This window comes from Strongylocentrotus purpuratus, unplaced genomic scaffold (assembly GCF_000002235.5).
Source record: "Strongylocentrotus purpuratus isolate Spur 01 unplaced genomic scaffold, Spur_5.0 spur5_scaffold_15, whole genome shotgun sequence".
Lineage (NCBI taxonomy): Eukaryota > Metazoa > Echinodermata > Echinoidea > Camarodonta > Strongylocentrotidae > Strongylocentrotus > Strongylocentrotus purpuratus.
Window position 1 is genome coordinate 11,737,723 of NW_022145600.1, and position 17,490 is coordinate 11,755,212.

Sequence of the window (17,490 nt, forward strand, 5' to 3'; positions counted from 1 at the left end):
ACAGAATACTTAGAGCACTAATACAAGAAAGAAAAAGATTATAAAAATTACTCCTTGTACCGGTACGCAGTCCTTTAAATCCTCAATTGATTTTTGACATTGATGTTCATAATACGATGTAAAATGTTTCACAAAATAAATTATGCACTCACTCAAACTAATTTTCATCATAATTTGGTTAAAATTTTAATCTCATCCTAGTATTCAATATGTACACAAATATTCATTTTATGGATAAGAGTATAATCATGACATTAAAACAGTTTATTCAGAATACAAAATAAACCATCAATTTGAGCCTGAATTGGCAATAACGTCTGAAAGTTTACAAAATCAAACTTTCACATCAATGTCTACGGAAAACATTGGCTTCCGAAGTGTACCAAAATTTATATACAAAATGTACAAATGGGTCTTAGACATGTGGAAGAATTTCATAAACGGTCATGGCATATCATTTCTAAAGTATGATCATAATGCATATTGCTTCAAAATTCTTGTCAATATGAGAAAATTCTGGATTCTTGACAGCAGAATTTGGTAGGCACAAGACAGAATATTTGGTTCACATGTTTGGTTCACAAGTTTCAACAGGAAACCCTTATAATGACTTATATGCCATAGTAAATCGCAGTGGTTTACATGTACTACACAGGCAGTTTAAACTTACCTAAAATACTGCACTTCATATTTTTGTATCTAATAACACACAGATAAGTAAGTACGCCTAGGACCAATAGGTTTTTTTCATCCCCACTAATCATTCATTTACATGTAGTACACACATTAAAAGTTGTCAAGAACCAAGGCAGTTTACTGTGGGATATATGAACAAGCCATCAGTCGGGCAAATTACATATCAGTCCTTCAACCCTTACTCAGTATATAAAGGATATCATTGCAACAATTTAGAGAAGGTTCTAATCCTACAGAGAGAATACTTCAAAGGGGGAAACCCCATTTTCAAGCAAGTGAGTGTGTATGTATTTGAAATTTTACAGACGCATATTAATACATTTAGTATTTACATCTGTGGACCAAACTTTAATGTCACTTGCGAATAGATGTAACCTGGGATTGAACCCTGGGTCACAACCCTATGCCACAGTACAGAACCTTACCAACTGCCTTTTTAAAACCTAATATTATCCTTTATATCTCAGGCTACAGTTCTATACATGTACTTCACAAAATGACGGTAGTGAATGAAAATTGTATACAATTTGCGTGCGGATTTCCCTCACTACTACCGACACTTCGTGAAAACAGGAACGAATTTCTATGCCCAAATCTTACCCCAAAATAAAGGGGGGGGGGGGAGTAGTATCATACATGTTTTTCAAAAATCTTGAACTTTTTTTACTTTTAATATCATTACATTTCATACATTTAATTCCAATTCCACAATTGCTCACAAATCAGGTAGTAGCAGTTTTGTGCACTTGCCGTGGTTTCTAAAAGAAAAGTTTGAAAGAGTATCCAGGTATTACTTCCAGACTACTAGAAAGTAACTCACACACATGGCAAGATAGTACTTTATATAATGTTGTAGGAACTGTTCCTAAACAAAATGACTTAGAGACATCAGATATATCAGGTATGATGCTCCATCTGTTTTCCATCTTAAAGATGAATGAAGTGCATGATTGCTATGTGGCAGCTCCTGGTAATAAGTATTGGCATGATGATCCAATACAGATTTTGCTAAGCAAATAACATAGTAACCAAATAATTTATGTGTTTATTTAAAAGTCACATCCCATGCTTAAAAGCCTATGTTTTACCATTGCTTCCGTAGAGCTCAATTAATATTTTTATTAACCAAAAAACTTAGATTGAAGAAAATTTTGGATAACCACAACCCTGTTAACATTAATGCAAAAAAAATATTAAAGTCAATATATAAAACTAAGTATACAAAAACAGGTTTATAAAGATATGTATAAAATTAGATATAGTTATAAACTCTATACATGTACTACATGTACCTCATATATGCAAACTTAAACATTGAAAGTTTGTTGAACAAATATAACATATTGGTACTATAACTCATTCACATTCATAATGATGGTAGTTATCATTTTATGATTAATATGAATTTGTGCTTCCATTAGGAACATGTACTTAAGAGCTGAAAGAATACGATCTCTGACATGGGATTCACCTACAAGATATCTCAATATAATTATAAATTATGTTTTACATAAATACAGTGCGAACTGCTTTAAAGTATATATATAATATGCTTTGCCTTTAATAATAGAGAGGTGATAATTAATTTCCTAAACAAGCTTTCTTCATCAAATTTTAACAGATTGATGCAACCTTGAAAGAAAAAATAGAATCTTGAAATATAAAATATCCCCCACTTTGAAAGGAATCTAGGAGTCCATTGAAAGAAACCATCATGAGTTTCAAGTATGTGGACAATTCATTCAAATAAATGAGTTCAAAGGATGTTCACAACATCAATGGTTTATGGTTGATAGTTTTCTTGCAACGGGCCAAAGCTTCAATAACCATAGCGGAATGTCACAGTCCTAATGATGTCAGATGCTCTTTAAAGCCCCACTGTACTACTTGTAGATGTAGCTACTTGCTGCCTCTATATAGAAAACAAAGCCTAAGCGGTGCCTGTTGGTCCCCTATGATCCTCTTTTTCTTATGTAAATTGAGGGCTGAGTTGATGAGATAACCACCCGTCAGTGGCCACGCTGGGTGGTCTAATCCCTCCTGGCCAAACTAGTACAGACGGGCTTTAAGAAGACATGCTACACACTACTAAATATTACAACAAACTGGACGTTTCACAGTATTTTTATCCTGACAAATTACAGTACTAATCAATTCTTAGAATTTGGATGGGCACTTCATCTATACACCCCATGTGTTTATTACAGATTGAGCGCTTAAGTCCATCCACATCATATGGAAATAGTACAATCTTTTTGGGGCAGGCAAATCAAATTTTGTGCAAACATCACCATCCCTGGCACCCCTTTATCCTAAAAAATATAATTCCTAACATGAAAAGGAATCCCTACCATTGCACTCAGTTGTAAAGTAATATTTCTATGCTTCATCAAATGACATTAAAAAACCCATCATCATCAAAGACCAAGAAATACATTTAATTAGTATCACTGTAATTTACAGTAACCACCTGAAATGCGAGTTGATAATTATTTGAATAGTACACTTAATTTCATCCTGTTTAAATCTCATTTATTAGGCCACTCTCCATTTCAAATGTAAAAAGTAGACGAGACAAAATGTTTGACTCCATATGCACTCTACCTAATTCATTCCTTTGATATTGTCATTGAAATAGAGGAAGCATTTTCATTTGGTATCTTAATCATTCTCATTATGTAAATAAAAACCAATGCCAGGTAGAGAAGAAACCATAATAGATGTAGTAGTTCCTTTCATAATAAAAAGAATGTGTATCCACATGGCATCGGTTTTTATTCCTCCATCCTCATAAGAAATACCACCTCCATCCTATCAATCTGAGGCATCTCAAGACCGACCAGTTTCCATGGAAACATCACACCCAAACTCTTCCATCCTGAAATCAAATCATATATCAGGTTCACTGATCACAATCACTGATTACAATCACGGATTACAATCACCGATTACAATCACTGATTAAAATCACTGAAAAAATAACTACTGGCACCTTGCGAACATGGACATGACAGTGGCTCTAGCGCCAGAATCCCTGATTTCATACTGGAATTAAGGAAGGTCACTGATCTGAGGTCATGGGGGGGTCAAAGGTCGTTGGTCAAAGAGAGACGTCTTCTGCCGTACTCGCTTCTATGTGGTTCTCCACACTGCCGTTGGTGAGTTGCTCCTTACTGCTTGATTCCGAGATGACGGGGGCCTTGGTCACAGTTTGCTTGCGTTCCATGTCGGGACTGGGACTCCTGTCGTCTGTGTAGCCGACGTTCTCTAGGAAGGCACCAACTGCACCGAAGTAGCCCTGAAAAATAATGATACTCAGTATTTATATAGTGATTTATATATATATATATATATATATTAGTGATTGTAGTAAGCGCTTCCAAAAATTACCCCGGCTTCAGCTGTGCTACCATTATGGCGCTCTAGCATTTCAAAGAATTAATTACTGCCAGGTACCCATTTACATCACCTGGGTTGAGTGTGGCAAATGTAGATCAATGATGCAATGTGAACTGGCATTAGGATACCATACATTGAAAGTGAAGGTTACCATTGGGTTTCATGCAGTTGTATATGAGCAAAGAGAAAACTGGAGATATGTTCAGGGAAATAATTTCATTTTTACCATAATTTTGTCTGTTCAGAGCCAGAAGTTCAATATCTCTCTGTATATGAGTTGATGCCCTTCTAGCTTATAAACTGATGAATTAATCCTTAAAAAGAATTATAAACTGTGAAAGACAAATGCATTTATTGAATCCTCAATGTTGTGCTGTCATCTTGAAATCCACAAACAGTATACAAAAAATATACCTACTCTTCAAGAACAGCAAACAAAATTGTAGAGAAAATTCAGAATAAACCTGCAGCACCATTTTTCCCTTACCTCGTGTTGCAAGAAAAGGGCCTTCTTTGTTCCTTTGGTCCAGTACTCCATGGCATAGGCTAATGTTTTCTGTGCAACTGGGTTGGTACGGAGGAAGTTTCCAGCAAACACAATTCGCTCAATGCCCTGAAACAGATAAAAAATTATTTCAAAGTTAATCTCAACAGCCCCAAATATCACCTCAGGCACAAGGCAGATGAAAGGTGATGGGCTGAGGAAAAAACCCACTATCACATCTACAAAGAATAGTATTTAATTAGAAATCCACTTATGATGAACGATTTCATAGATCATAAAAAAGTTCTGACTATACTGACATTTAGTGTCAATAAGTGAATAACCCCAAACCAAGGCTTAAGGTTATCCCTTTCTGTACTGGTAGTGCATGGCAGTGTAATTTCAAAGATTTGTACAACTCCATACATTCAACCAACCTTTGGTTGAACATATGTCGTTAACACACATAGTGATTTTTCACCTCTTCTGCATTCAATAATCCATTCAAGTTTTCAGGAAATCTTTTTTAAATTTTTATTTTTGGACAATCGTACTTGTTGTGTTTACTTCTAAAAATCGTACGAAATACAATAAAATTGTACTGGTTGGCAGCTCTATACTATACTTAACTTGCTTATTGAAAAACTATACCTCAGGTTTAAACCAGACCTATCCTCAGGACTTACGTATAACATCAAACAGGAAACTACACCTGGGGGGTGTTTCACAAAGATCCTAAGTTGAACTTAACTCTACGTTGGACATAAACATTATGGAGAGCCATTTGTAGCCTTAAAATAATATTTAATCAAAAGCAAATAATAAAGTATTTTAGACTTTTCATATATTCCACATCAAGAACATAAAATCTCCTTGAAAATAGAAAATATGAATGATTTGAATCAACATTATATGCCTTTTAAAATAACGTTTACAAAAAAGTTTCAAAGATGCAAATAGCTTTCCATAATTGTTAAGTCCAACTTAGAGATAAGTTCAACATAGGATCTTTGTGAAACACCCCCTGAATAAGTTTTCTTAGGATCTTACCTCTCTCATGGCTGCCATCATAGCTATAGACCCAATGTTATTGGTAATGGTTACTAGAGTTGCTCTTGCTAAGTCACACTTGCATGCTTCTTCCCTCTTCTCTTTGATGTGCATGTTACCAAAACTGAAAACAAACGAAAAATGAAAATTAGATTATAAAGTCTCAGATTAAACTACTGAGACAAACTTTGTCATGTGATATCATCTGCACCCCCCTCCCATATTCCAATAGCCACAACAATAAAAAATAAAATATAAAAAAGCAAACACAGGCATGAAGATGAGGAAAGTTCATAAAAACACAGTTTTTCTTGTCTATTGTGGAACTTGGTGAATTTTTACTAAATGTTGCTATCTTTAAAACAAAGATGGGAGAAATTTGAGTTGGGTAGAGGTAAATAGAGAGAAAAATTCACATTAAATAAAGATGAAGAGAATGAGGTAAACTGACATAAAGATGAGATAACAAATAATATCAATTACCACTGATCATTTTTTTAATCAAAATTGGGACATCAGACTCTGCGCTTTAATAGTTACCTGCTGGCAATTGTGGATCCGGGAAGACCGAATCTTTCATAGTCGCCTCCATAGATGTCTCTGACCAGCTTGTCTGCCCTGGTGTTGTCTCCCTTGGATGCCATATCAAGAGCTTCTTCAAAGGTTTCGCATCCAGTCAGTAAGCAGCATAGACCTAGGAAAGTTCCTCCACCAAGACTGATGATAGAGACAAAGATAACATAGAAGGATCATTAAAAGACCTCACTGTGAACAACTATTCTTAAATTCTGGAAATTACAGAGAAAAAAATCTGTGCAGACTTACTGATTACCCAAATGCTAGAAAAATAATCAATAGTTGCCAAAAATGAGGTGATTAAAAATTCATAATATGTATAAAGGTTTATGAAGATGCAATCTCATACTTTACATTGATTAATACAGAAAAGAAATTCTCACACTTCATTGCATGTGTTTGATAAAGATTTCAAATTTGTATTGTACAATTAATGGCTATTGTGATATGTCTACCAGAACAAATGAATTCAACCTTGATGTTGTTGTTCTTTTAATTATCAATCCATGGTAATGTAATCACTTTATTTGGGTCACAGATCTGGGGGGCGTTTCACAAAACTTGTCATCAGTGACAAATGACAATTTTTGTTATAAGCTACTGAAATGCTTGCTTCTGATTGGTTATCAGCAGATTTTTCACTGACTTTCGTCATTTGTCATTGAAAAATGGCTTTGTGAAATGCCCCCCCCCCCCCCCCCCCCTGGGGATACTGCTCAAGGATTATTTGTTGTTCAGCCTTCAACAACAGGACGTACCTAGTTCCTGTGACTCTTTCAAAGTCGTTGTGTGACCTGACGGCCAGCATGCTGACCCCTGACCCCACATTGACCACCAGGTACGGGTACGGGTTCTTGAAGTCGTAGGGGACCTTCTCACTCGCCTCATTGTCCAGGGGGTCAGGGTTATTCCAGTAGTAGCACTCGTTGGGTAGTAACCGGTCAACAAAGTGAATTCCTCGTATTAAGCAGTTGAATTCGTCTGCTTTCACTAGTTGCATATTGACAGTCTGCAAAAGAAGGAAGAGAGTTTCTAGGAATATAGTTATTGGTTCTGTCTAACAATTTCTAGACACTGCATAGATGTTTGTTGTGATATACATGTTTAGTATTATGACAAAATGATAACACGATTTCGTTTTTACTGGCTGCCTGCTGTAGCAACAAACAAAAAACTCTGTTTCGTTGACGATCAGACATGCATGAATTCTTTCCTCTCCTTTGTTGTTAGGGCAGACAGCTAGTGGAACGGATTCGTTAAAAAAAATCATGAAAATGCAAGCATTACTTTAAACAAACAGAACTTTGTTATTCATGGCTCATTTTTCCTGATCGAGGTGTCATATGAAAGAGCAGAAGATGAACTTTCTAGAAATGTGTGATTTTTTCTTTGAAATTCAGATACCAGTTGCCAAATGACTTTAAACTGTTTTTACTCACTCATGAGTGAAATATGCATCACATGAGTTGCATCAAATGAAAGAGGAGGGTCTAAGCCTTACAAATATGTGTCATTTATTAATCATAGTTGTGATTAATTTATGATAAAAAAAATCGATAATTCTCAGTTTCATTGTTTTCTGGGACGCACCGTATAACAGACCTAGCTTCCACACTTTCACACAAAGGATAGCACACTATGTCATGTGCTCAAATCACTTGTATCCTTACCTCTAATATATCGCTTTCAAATTTATAAGCTCCGCCCCCTGTCGTATGCAGAGTATTTGACACACTGGATAGATTCTTGTCTTTAACGAGGTCCAAGAACTGTGACATGTTATACGTTGGGAAGCGTATAAAATGTAGCGTGCCATGGTGTCCAAGCACCTGTACATTCTCGATCTGCAGGTGTGCATCTCTTACGCCAGTCTCCCCGTAAGCGGTGGTCGACGTCAGGTAGCGTTGGATTTTCTCCAGGGTGCCCGGCTCAACGCTTGCATCAGTGGGGGTGTTTGAGTTTTCTATGTCGGTCGGTTCAAAGTAGACGAGCTTTACCAGGGTGCCCCCAATGTCTGCCCCACACCATGGCATAGCTGAATAAATGAAATAAAAAAATGATATTGAAAGTAAAGCTTAGTGGTGGTGCAATCGAATGGTTTGAATGATTGACTGAGGATGTGAAGGTCATGTGTTCAAGCCTCAGTATCGATTCGATCTCATGTCCTTTGGCAAGATTCTAATCAATGTTTGCCTCTTTTGAGTCACGTGTAATAAGCAGATACCGGGGCGGGTTTGATCCATTCCTTAAAATGCACTGTACACTGACAATGCTTGCTGGTAGTGAGATAAACTCTAATAAATAATGAAAATATTAAAATCCAATTTCAACATTGCTTTACTGTACGTCATGCAAATAAATCATGGGATTCAATTGAAAGTTGTACTGTAACTTGTATCACAGTCCTACACAACATCTGCCTGACAGATGCAAAATCCACCACCTTTGCCAGTCATTTTTTCTACCAGCACAAAATGAAAGCATGCTTTAAAAAAAAAATTAGACTCAGACAAGGTGAGAACTACATTATATCTGTCTGTAACTCAATTGTCAATAAGAGTAAATAGAATATGCCACATGCAGTATGCTTTTGAACTGTAATGTAGCTTTCACACACACACAATCTTATGTTATGTCCTTATAATCCATTGGATTAATGCAGCAAATTCGAACTACCTTTAGTAACTTCATTGTTGCATTCTATGACGATTGAAACACAACTAAAAATGGAATGAGAATTGTATGTTCTTGTATGAATTGATTGATTTTAAGTTACTCCAGGGGGGTGTTTCATAAAGAGTTTGTAAAGTTATGCATGACTTTACGAACGACTTGTATATGAAGTGCCAGATAGGATGCCCAAAGTTTTTTCTGATATTTCCAATAACCTCAATTAAATTATAGACAAAAAATATACTTTGCATTAAAAATGGTTGTTATACCGGTAATAAGAATTTTAGTCTACATCTGCTAGTGCTGTAAGTCAGACGCTATGTTCGTGTTCGGTTCGGTTCGGCAGAGTTCGGCAATTTTTCACCCGAACTTGGTTCGGTTCGGGGTTCGGTAATATAATAGCAAGCAGCGTTATAGCCACGGCGGTCGGCACTTGGCGGGCTGCCCGCCCTGCCGAGCCCGACCAGCACGGAGGACTTCTGCACACTGCTTCCGACCAGCTCGAATTTCACATTAAAAAACTGCTCTAAACGTAATTATTTGCGAAGAAAAATACTACTTACATTCGTATTTTCGTCTTGAATCGTGTTTTATTTTCAATTTTAAAAGAATCATGTTTTCAATTTGTCGATAAATGATATTTTTTAAAGATTTTCCGAGACGGTTTTTGTCTAATGTTTGAGTCATGAAAGCTCCCATCTTGAACAGAGACTCAGGCTCGTCAATAACTGTTTTTTTATAAGTTTTTATTTTCAATAGGAAAAATATGAAATCCCTATTTTTCCTGGATAAATAAATACCATACTATAATATATATTTATTTCATCATTTATATTGTAACATTTGTCCAATATGGTTACAATTAAAATATTAATTTTTTGTTGAGTGGGTTTGAGCTGAACCTGTTTTGATCACGCACATGTATTCTTGTTTATATGGCTTGCGATCGCGACGTAGGGTGGTCAGGATTTGGGATTTAAATGGCGCCAGTGAAGTTGCGCCCACCACTGGATAGGCATAAATCACAAAATTGGAAAATGGGAAAAAAGTAAATATAAAATGAGCAATCATGACATGAAAATTAGGTAAAAAATGACAAGTTTATTAGCTTGCAAAAAACGTTTACATTTTTCTGCCGAACATCCGAACCAGGCCTTTGCGTTCGGTTCGGTTCGGTTCGGTTCGGAAGTGCCATGTTCGGCGAACTTCCGTTCGGTTCGGTGGTTCGGCTACAGCACTAACATCTGCACAGTTCAACTTAATAAATAATAATCAATAATGATTGAGCATCCCATTTGGCTTTAGGGAACTTTAGGGAAATGTGAATGGATACAACCTACAGGCGTAAATGTTAATACAAAATCTAAATTTTCCCAAGATACATCATGGACTTCAAGTACAGTATTTTTTCAGTTTCAAAAGCAACTACGATTAGGCAACTAAATATTTTCCACTCTACAGATTCCTGGATTGGATACCTAAGGTGATATTCTCAATGCTTCTATTCCTGGTGTTGTCTCTGAGTTGAACTTTGCCTACCGTATTTCAAACTGATTCTATACCATTACTACCTTTTCAAGTGATTACAGAGTGGCAACATGAGCTTGTTCATTTCACTGCTGATCAAACAGAATTCTATATTTACAATTCAATCACGTCATGACCAGGTGAACATACAATATCAAGCACAACCATTTTTAAGTAAATAGAAATCACGCTGCATTATCGTATAGCAAGAACAAATTATCCTTACATGAACATGTAGCTATTTATTATCACAATTGTAAGACTACCCAAGAGCCTTAATATATCTATTGATTCCATCTTATCTAGGAATTTAAAGAACATAAACTAAGCCCTTTTATTTAAAACAATTTCCCAAACAAGATGCACATATTATTTAGATTGCATACAATTACAATATTCTCTGAATAATACTGATTTCTGCATTGCATTGCATTGTAACTCCATGGTCCTCTATCTCTCTACCTTGGTACCACACTATTAAGGTAGATAGTCCTTCTTTTGCTTCTCTACCTACATGTATTACCCCCTTGTCTCTTTTTCATCCTCCTCCCCCCCCCCCCCTTTTATCTTTTCTTTCTTTTTCTTTTGACCACCAGGACTAATTTTATACAAGGTTACACATGTAGCTTCTTTTCTTAGGTCCTTCAACTTGCACACTAGCTTTATTCTCGTACATTGGCTTGTAAAATCATAAAACTATAGTTCTTTACCTAATACAAACAAATACCTTGTGAATTTGCCCATGATCATGTAATGTATACCCATGATGCATACTATGAATGTTTGCTGAAAGTGGAGTAAAATGAACTGAACTAGTCTGCTTATTAGTGAACTACGTGTACGTGTATCTGAACTGAACTGAGCTGAACCAAACTCTACTGGATACAGCTGCATGTGCAGATCATGAAGAGATTCTTAGTCAGGCTTAGTTATAGGGAAAGGTTAGGGTACCAGTATTTTCAGGCACTTCCTGTGCAGTTTAACAGCTGCTGGTATGACCTGTCCTGGTATCCCATTATATTCATTATCCGCCCTCAAGATGGTTAGTTATTAATTACCAAGCAAGAGGCTAGACAAATTTAGGAAAGATCGATACTATCAATAGTAACAGTACCAGTACATTGAGAAGATCCTTACCGTATATAGTACAGGCTTCTTTGTACATGTGCTTTTTAAAAAAATTGGTTGTTTTAGGAATACTTTTTAAAAAAAATCAAGTTACTATATATATACCGATAACAAATATGACAAAATATGTCCTTTTTTTAAATCTTAGAGGATTTACATGTAAGCAAAAAAAGTGCCCCTCAGTTGCTGTTCCTTATGTGAACAAGTACCTGTAAAGTACAACTTTACATGTATTTACATATGATTTATCTAAGTTTTGTTTGAGAGGATGTGCACAAAAACAAATTTGTAAACACTAGACTGCACTTCAAAAATCAGAGTCCACTTGAACGCTTTAAGCTAGATAAATGCACTATAAATGAACCTTTATCTTTTTCTGATGATAAAATCATAAGAGATCTGATAATTGTTTTTCTAATCATACCCCCTTTGGTTTGTAATTCTCAATAAACAAACAAAACTATACATGCATACAATGTTTTACAAATGTATATATTTATATTGTATACAAGTAGGTGCAACTCATCACATACTGTGCTAGCCTATAATCTAGGCAGAGTGCCGAGCTTTTTTCTTTGCTGCTAGACTAACCTTAAGCAGAACGTCTGATACGGCGAGACTACGAACCGTGAGCCGCGAAGCGGCTCACCGCCTATAATCACTGGTCTAGCTTTAGTCGTTGTTTTTTTATTATCGACCATGAATCCGTGGCAGTTTTTCGTACGAAAAAACCTCATGAATACGAAATGAACTCGACCAATCAGAAACACGTATGGAGAAGAGTCTATGCCTATGCATATTATAAATCACGTGACCATACGTCATTTTCTTCATCCAAGATGGCGGGTAGTTCATGCGACGACGATCTTCTGCGAGAAAGTTTATCATATGCGGCCAACAAACTAGGCATTCCTAATGGAAAATTCAAGCAATCACTGTTCGAACGTAACATAGGTGTACCTTATTTGGTAGGGCTGTTGAATGATTCATAGATCCGCCATTTTGAATATATATGAATATTGATTAGCTAGACCAGTGATTATAGGCGGTGAGCCGCTTCGCGACTCACGGTTCGTAGTCTCGCCGTATCAGACGTTCTGCTTAGGGTTAGTCTAGCAGCAAAGAAAAAAGCTCGGCACTCCGCCTAGATTATAGGCTAATACTGTGCTTGCTCAAGCCCATACATGTACATGTACAGGGCATACTTTCATAAAACTTGTTATCAATAACAAGTGTCTCATTTCTATAACAAATTTGCTCTCAGCCAATTAAATGCAACAATTTCAGTAGCTGAGAACAGTTATCACAACTCTGTATTGATAACAAGTTTCATGAGGGGGGGGGGGGGTGTATGTTTGAACGTGGAAGCACTATGAATCCCTCTCCCCTTTTATAACAATAAGCAATGCAAAGCTAGTAATTCTTAGTTCTATAGTTGAATATCATATTTGTGCAAGACTATATATTTCAGATCAAGTAAATAGTGAGGCAAAGGTTGAGTGATTGACTTTATCAATAGTACAAAGTAATACAACACAATTATTTACAATGTACAATTGAACGCACACAGGAATATTGCAGTATCTAGTAAGTTTGACCTGCAGAAACTAGGTCTACATCTTGACCAGTTGTAAAGAGTCTGTATACATTGTGATACAGTCAAACCTGTCTATATCGACAGCCCAAGGAAAATGCAAAAAGTGGTCCTTGAGGACAGGATTTTTTTAGTACATGTTTCGGTGAGAAACCATTTTCAAGGAAAACAAAAATGTGGTCTTTGAAGACAGGTGGTCACTAAAGCAGGTTTGACTGTATACATTGAAAGCATGAAAAACCTCACTGATTCAGTGATTTACTAGCATAATAGCTTTCAGACAGATAGTTATCAAGCAGATAAAATCTATGGCTGTTTACATGTATGTACAACACACACTCTGGCAACAAAATGTTCCATGGTCAATTTTGAACACTGACTGAATTTAAAAAAACTCAACTTTGGACCCAACACAGTCTAAGCCTATATCTCTAAAACTAATGTTAAATGCAATCACATCCCAAAGCCTAACCCAATACTTATTTAAAGTAAACACCAGTGTTAATGTCACCCAAGCATACCCATACATACTTTTTTTTTCACATCACGGATAAGTACTCTTAACATCCATAATAATGAGTTTGAGCAACAGAACACTCCTTTCAAACTATAACCGGTACTGTTCAGTCCACAGATGAAACGCTCAGAATTTGAAAGAAACTTCTTTCTCTGCAGAATTTCGGAACAGTTAATGGTACACGTTTTCACAGCGAATGAACTCCAGGGAGTGGCTATCAACTTCTTAAAAGAGAAAACTTTCTAAAACGTTTGACTTACGTGGAAGCTTTGCTTCTTTCTGTCCCGACTCTGCCTCCGACTGCAGCTCTAGTGCTTCTGCCATTCTTTCAATCAGCCCGGCTGAATCCTTCTTCTCCTCCTCTATGCTGGACATGCTCTGATCACGGGCTCAAAGCTTCCCTGATCTAACCAGGTTAGATATCTGCGGCTGCTTGCTGGTGGAGAGAAGGTCAATAAACTATGTTTGTTCACGCAGGGCACAGTTCAATCTGTGATAGCAATGATAGAATACACAAAAAAGAAAAAAAATAAGACAATACTGCAAAAAAAGATGTTTGCATTTTAGTGGTGTGTATTATTATCAGAGTGTTAAGAAAACATGTAAGAAGATCATGCTGTAATATGTCAATACTACAAAATTGCACACATAGATAGTACTCTGAGGAAAAATGATAAGACCTGAAGTTTGTCTACTTTGTACATCATTGTTATACCAAAACATCCCTGGATGGCCTATCAAAGTACACTACAATAGGGGGGGGGGGGAATAGACTAATGAAATTTGCTTACTTATGGAGTCTGGACAAAATCATACAACACAAGAACTGTTTTGGTTGCTTATATACATTTATTTGTATTGCTAGAAAAATATCCCATGTATCATTTTCCACAGATTTTAACTTGGACTAATACAATTTAATTAAATTGAATCGAAGGACACTTTTTCTGGCACAAACCTAGTGGTCTAAAACCACAAAAGAGAACTGCTAGTAACCTTCAGATTACTAACAAAAGAAGGCATTTGTTACAGACTTTTACATGTTTATGGGTGGTTCAGAAAGCAAATTCTGATTTTCCTTTTCAAAAATTCATAATGTCAAGGTAAACAATACAACACATGTATTGTGTTATTTGTGTAGCAATAAACACAATTTATTGAACAAGCAACACACGCACAAAAAAGTTTGCTTCTTAAGCCTTTGGTAGCGACTCGTTACACCAAATGAATCATGAAGGCCGCGTAAATCATCAAGGACTTGTGAACCACATTTCATGGATCATGAACCATACCACACTTTTACCACACCAACAAATTATGTAAAAACTTGTAAAACATGATTGGTTAACTTACATTGCAGTTTTCAGAATACAGCCTACATACCGGTACATGTATATTACTAGTGCATGTACATGTACACATATATATCCCAATGATCCTCTCAGTTGAACATTATCAATACCTTGATCAAATCAGTCCAGAAAACATAGACCAAGTATGCACAATTGCACATCATACAATTTTGCTCAAAATTATGCATACCTTGCCATATTTGGGGCCATATTTAGGCCTTACAGTACATGCATAATAAATGTCTTCAAGCCTCAAGGGATTTGCATTGTTTTATCGCAAAAAATGTCATATCTCAAAAAATATTTGTTGGATTTACTTCATTAAAAAAATATATGTTGGTGTGCCCTTCAAGCCCTTTCATATGACAACAAATTCAATGCAGTGGACATGCATAAATGCAATACTCAACGAGTGCTCTGATTGGCCATTCGCTATGTTTTGGTAGGTTAACCCGGAAATATATATCGAGCGGGTCATGTCATAGATTACTAGTTCGAATCTATGAACGTACCGTTTCACGGTTCTGAGATAAAAATTGGATAACTCATATAGGTAAGTCCGTAAATTTCGCATTTTTATAATAGGTCATCAACAGTTAAAATAAGAGAACGATACAAATTTTTTTTCATATCTGATTTATAAATCAGAAAATTAGATCTAAATTGTGAAAATCGGGGTAGAAAGTTTCTGTCACAAAGGGGTATCAGAAATTGGCCAGATTACCCCCACAGTGCGAGACCTCTGGATTACCGTCTGTATTGGGGAATGTCAACAAATGTCAGTTTCATTAAAGAAATGACCCATATCAGACGGTTACTTCTGTCTACAACTATCCTGGCTGTGTATTAAGCTGGGCTACATTGTGCTTAATACATTTTAGCTACATTTTGTAAAACATTCGTTTTCACTGGCTGCCTGCGGTAGCACCAAACAACAAACTATTTCAATGACGATCAGCCATGTATGACGTCTTTAGTATTCTCTGTTCTTACGACAGACAGCCAGTGAAAACAAATTTGTTAAATAAAATTATTTAAAAAAAGCATTACTCTAATTTTAAACAAACAAAACTTTGTTATTCCTGGCTCATTTTTCCTGATTGAGGTGTCATACGAAAAGGCAGAAAATTACCTTTTTTGAAAATGTGATTTTCTCTTTGAAATTCAGATACCGTCCACCAAATGATTTTTTAGTACCCTTTCTTCAAAATGTTTTTAATCACTCACACGTTAAATATGCATCATGTGAGTTGCATCAAATGAAAGAGGAGGATCTGATTGTAAGCTTTACAATGACGTGCAATTTATTTATTATAATTAATTATGTTAATATAGACTAAATAATAGACTAGATCTAGATCTAGACTCTAGATTCTATGATTAAAAAAAATATTGATAACTCTCGGTTTCCTTTTTTTTCTGGGACACACTCTCTAGATCTAGACCTCTAGATCTAGACCTAGATTCTAGATCTAGAAAATCTAGATCTAAGTTTCAAAACCTACCAAACAATACAAAACTACACTAGACCTCTAGATCGAGTACTAGGTCTAGTAGAGTCTATTCTGTAGTAACAGTCTAAAGTCGATTCTGCATGTATTATACATGTCTCCATGTGCATTGATACAGTTACCGCCCACTTCGCAAACAGTCCAATGGAAAAGCTAACACTAACAGTCACACTCCATCAACCACGCTATGTACACACACACACACAACCGATCGGACCATAATATCGTTCCATTCATTGAGCCAGTCAGCTAGCGCATTGCACCTTCCCATGCCCAGACAACCAACCCGCCGAGCGCAGCCGCCCAGCGCAGCTAGACGTTGCCCTAATGTACACGTGATGCTCCCGATGAATATACGCCGGCAAGAAAGATAATTAACGTTTAAATTAGACAACATTTCATTCAGAAATTCACAAAGACACGTTTGATTTTGAAAAATACTCACCATAGACTGATCCCACACTATTTTCTTAATATCAGATTTCACTGAGTTGTCTGGCGACCAGGACGAAAATTCGGGAACAGTAATAACTAATATAGTGACTGTGATGATACAAAGATATGAAGAAATTAGTAAATCTGACGTCACGACCTCGGAAGTGACGTACCGGTACATGACGCAACGGACTAGGGTATGATATGCGTCGCGTCTTTTTTTTTTAAACCTCTCTTTCGACTCAATTCAATTTCAATTCAATTCTACTACTACGTCTCATGGTAATACTCATCAACGCCTGCTCAGCATCTAGATGAGGGTAAGCATAGAGTTGTTATATACAGCTCTATGCGGTACAGTTCCTGAAAAGGGAACTAAATTCATTTATTTGTCCTCTTTCAATTTTTCATAATGATGATATAGCCTATAATCACACTGGCGTACCTGAGGGGGGGGGGGCAAGGGGGGCAGAGTGCCCCCCCCCCCTGACGGGCGGCAGGGAAAAAAGAAAAAGGGGAAGGGGAAAGGAAAAAAGGGGGAAAGAGAA

General features: G+C 36.4%; 1 protein-coding gene across 1 annotated transcript; it reads right to left on the reverse strand.

Annotated features, from left to right (window-relative positions):
* Positions 1-2,930: 2,930 nt before the first annotated feature.
* Positions 2,931-17,054, reverse strand: LOC590061 (pantothenate kinase 3). Its single transcript, XM_789681.5, has 8 exons — positions 16,953-17,054; positions 13,905-14,134; positions 7,876-8,240; positions 6,964-7,214; positions 6,170-6,346; positions 5,630-5,753; positions 4,583-4,708; positions 2,931-3,994 (listed from the first exon to the last, which is right to left on the reverse strand). The coding sequence occupies exons 2-8, from the start codon at positions 14,017-14,019 to the stop codon at positions 3,797-3,799; spliced, it is 1,356 nt and encodes a 451-aa protein (XP_794774.2). The 5' UTR covers positions 14,020-14,134; positions 16,953-17,054; the 3' UTR covers positions 2,931-3,796.
* Between the last annotated feature and the right edge of the window lie 436 nt (positions 17,055-17,490).

Excerpts from the sequence above, each read along its gene's own strand:
- LOC590061 (XM_789681.5), bottom strand. The coding sequence starts at position 14,019 with ATGTCCAGCATAGAGGAGGAGAAGAAGGATTCAGCCGGGCTGATTGAA. Across the intron at positions 6,347-6,963 it reads GAAAGAGTCACAGGAACTAG|TCTTGGTGGAGGAACTTTCC; the intron begins GTACGTCCTGTT and ends CTCTATCATCAG. Across the intron at positions 5,754-6,169 it reads GGATCCACAATTGCCAGCAG|TTTTGGTAACATGCACATCA; the intron begins GTAACTATTAAA and ends GTTTGTTTTCAG.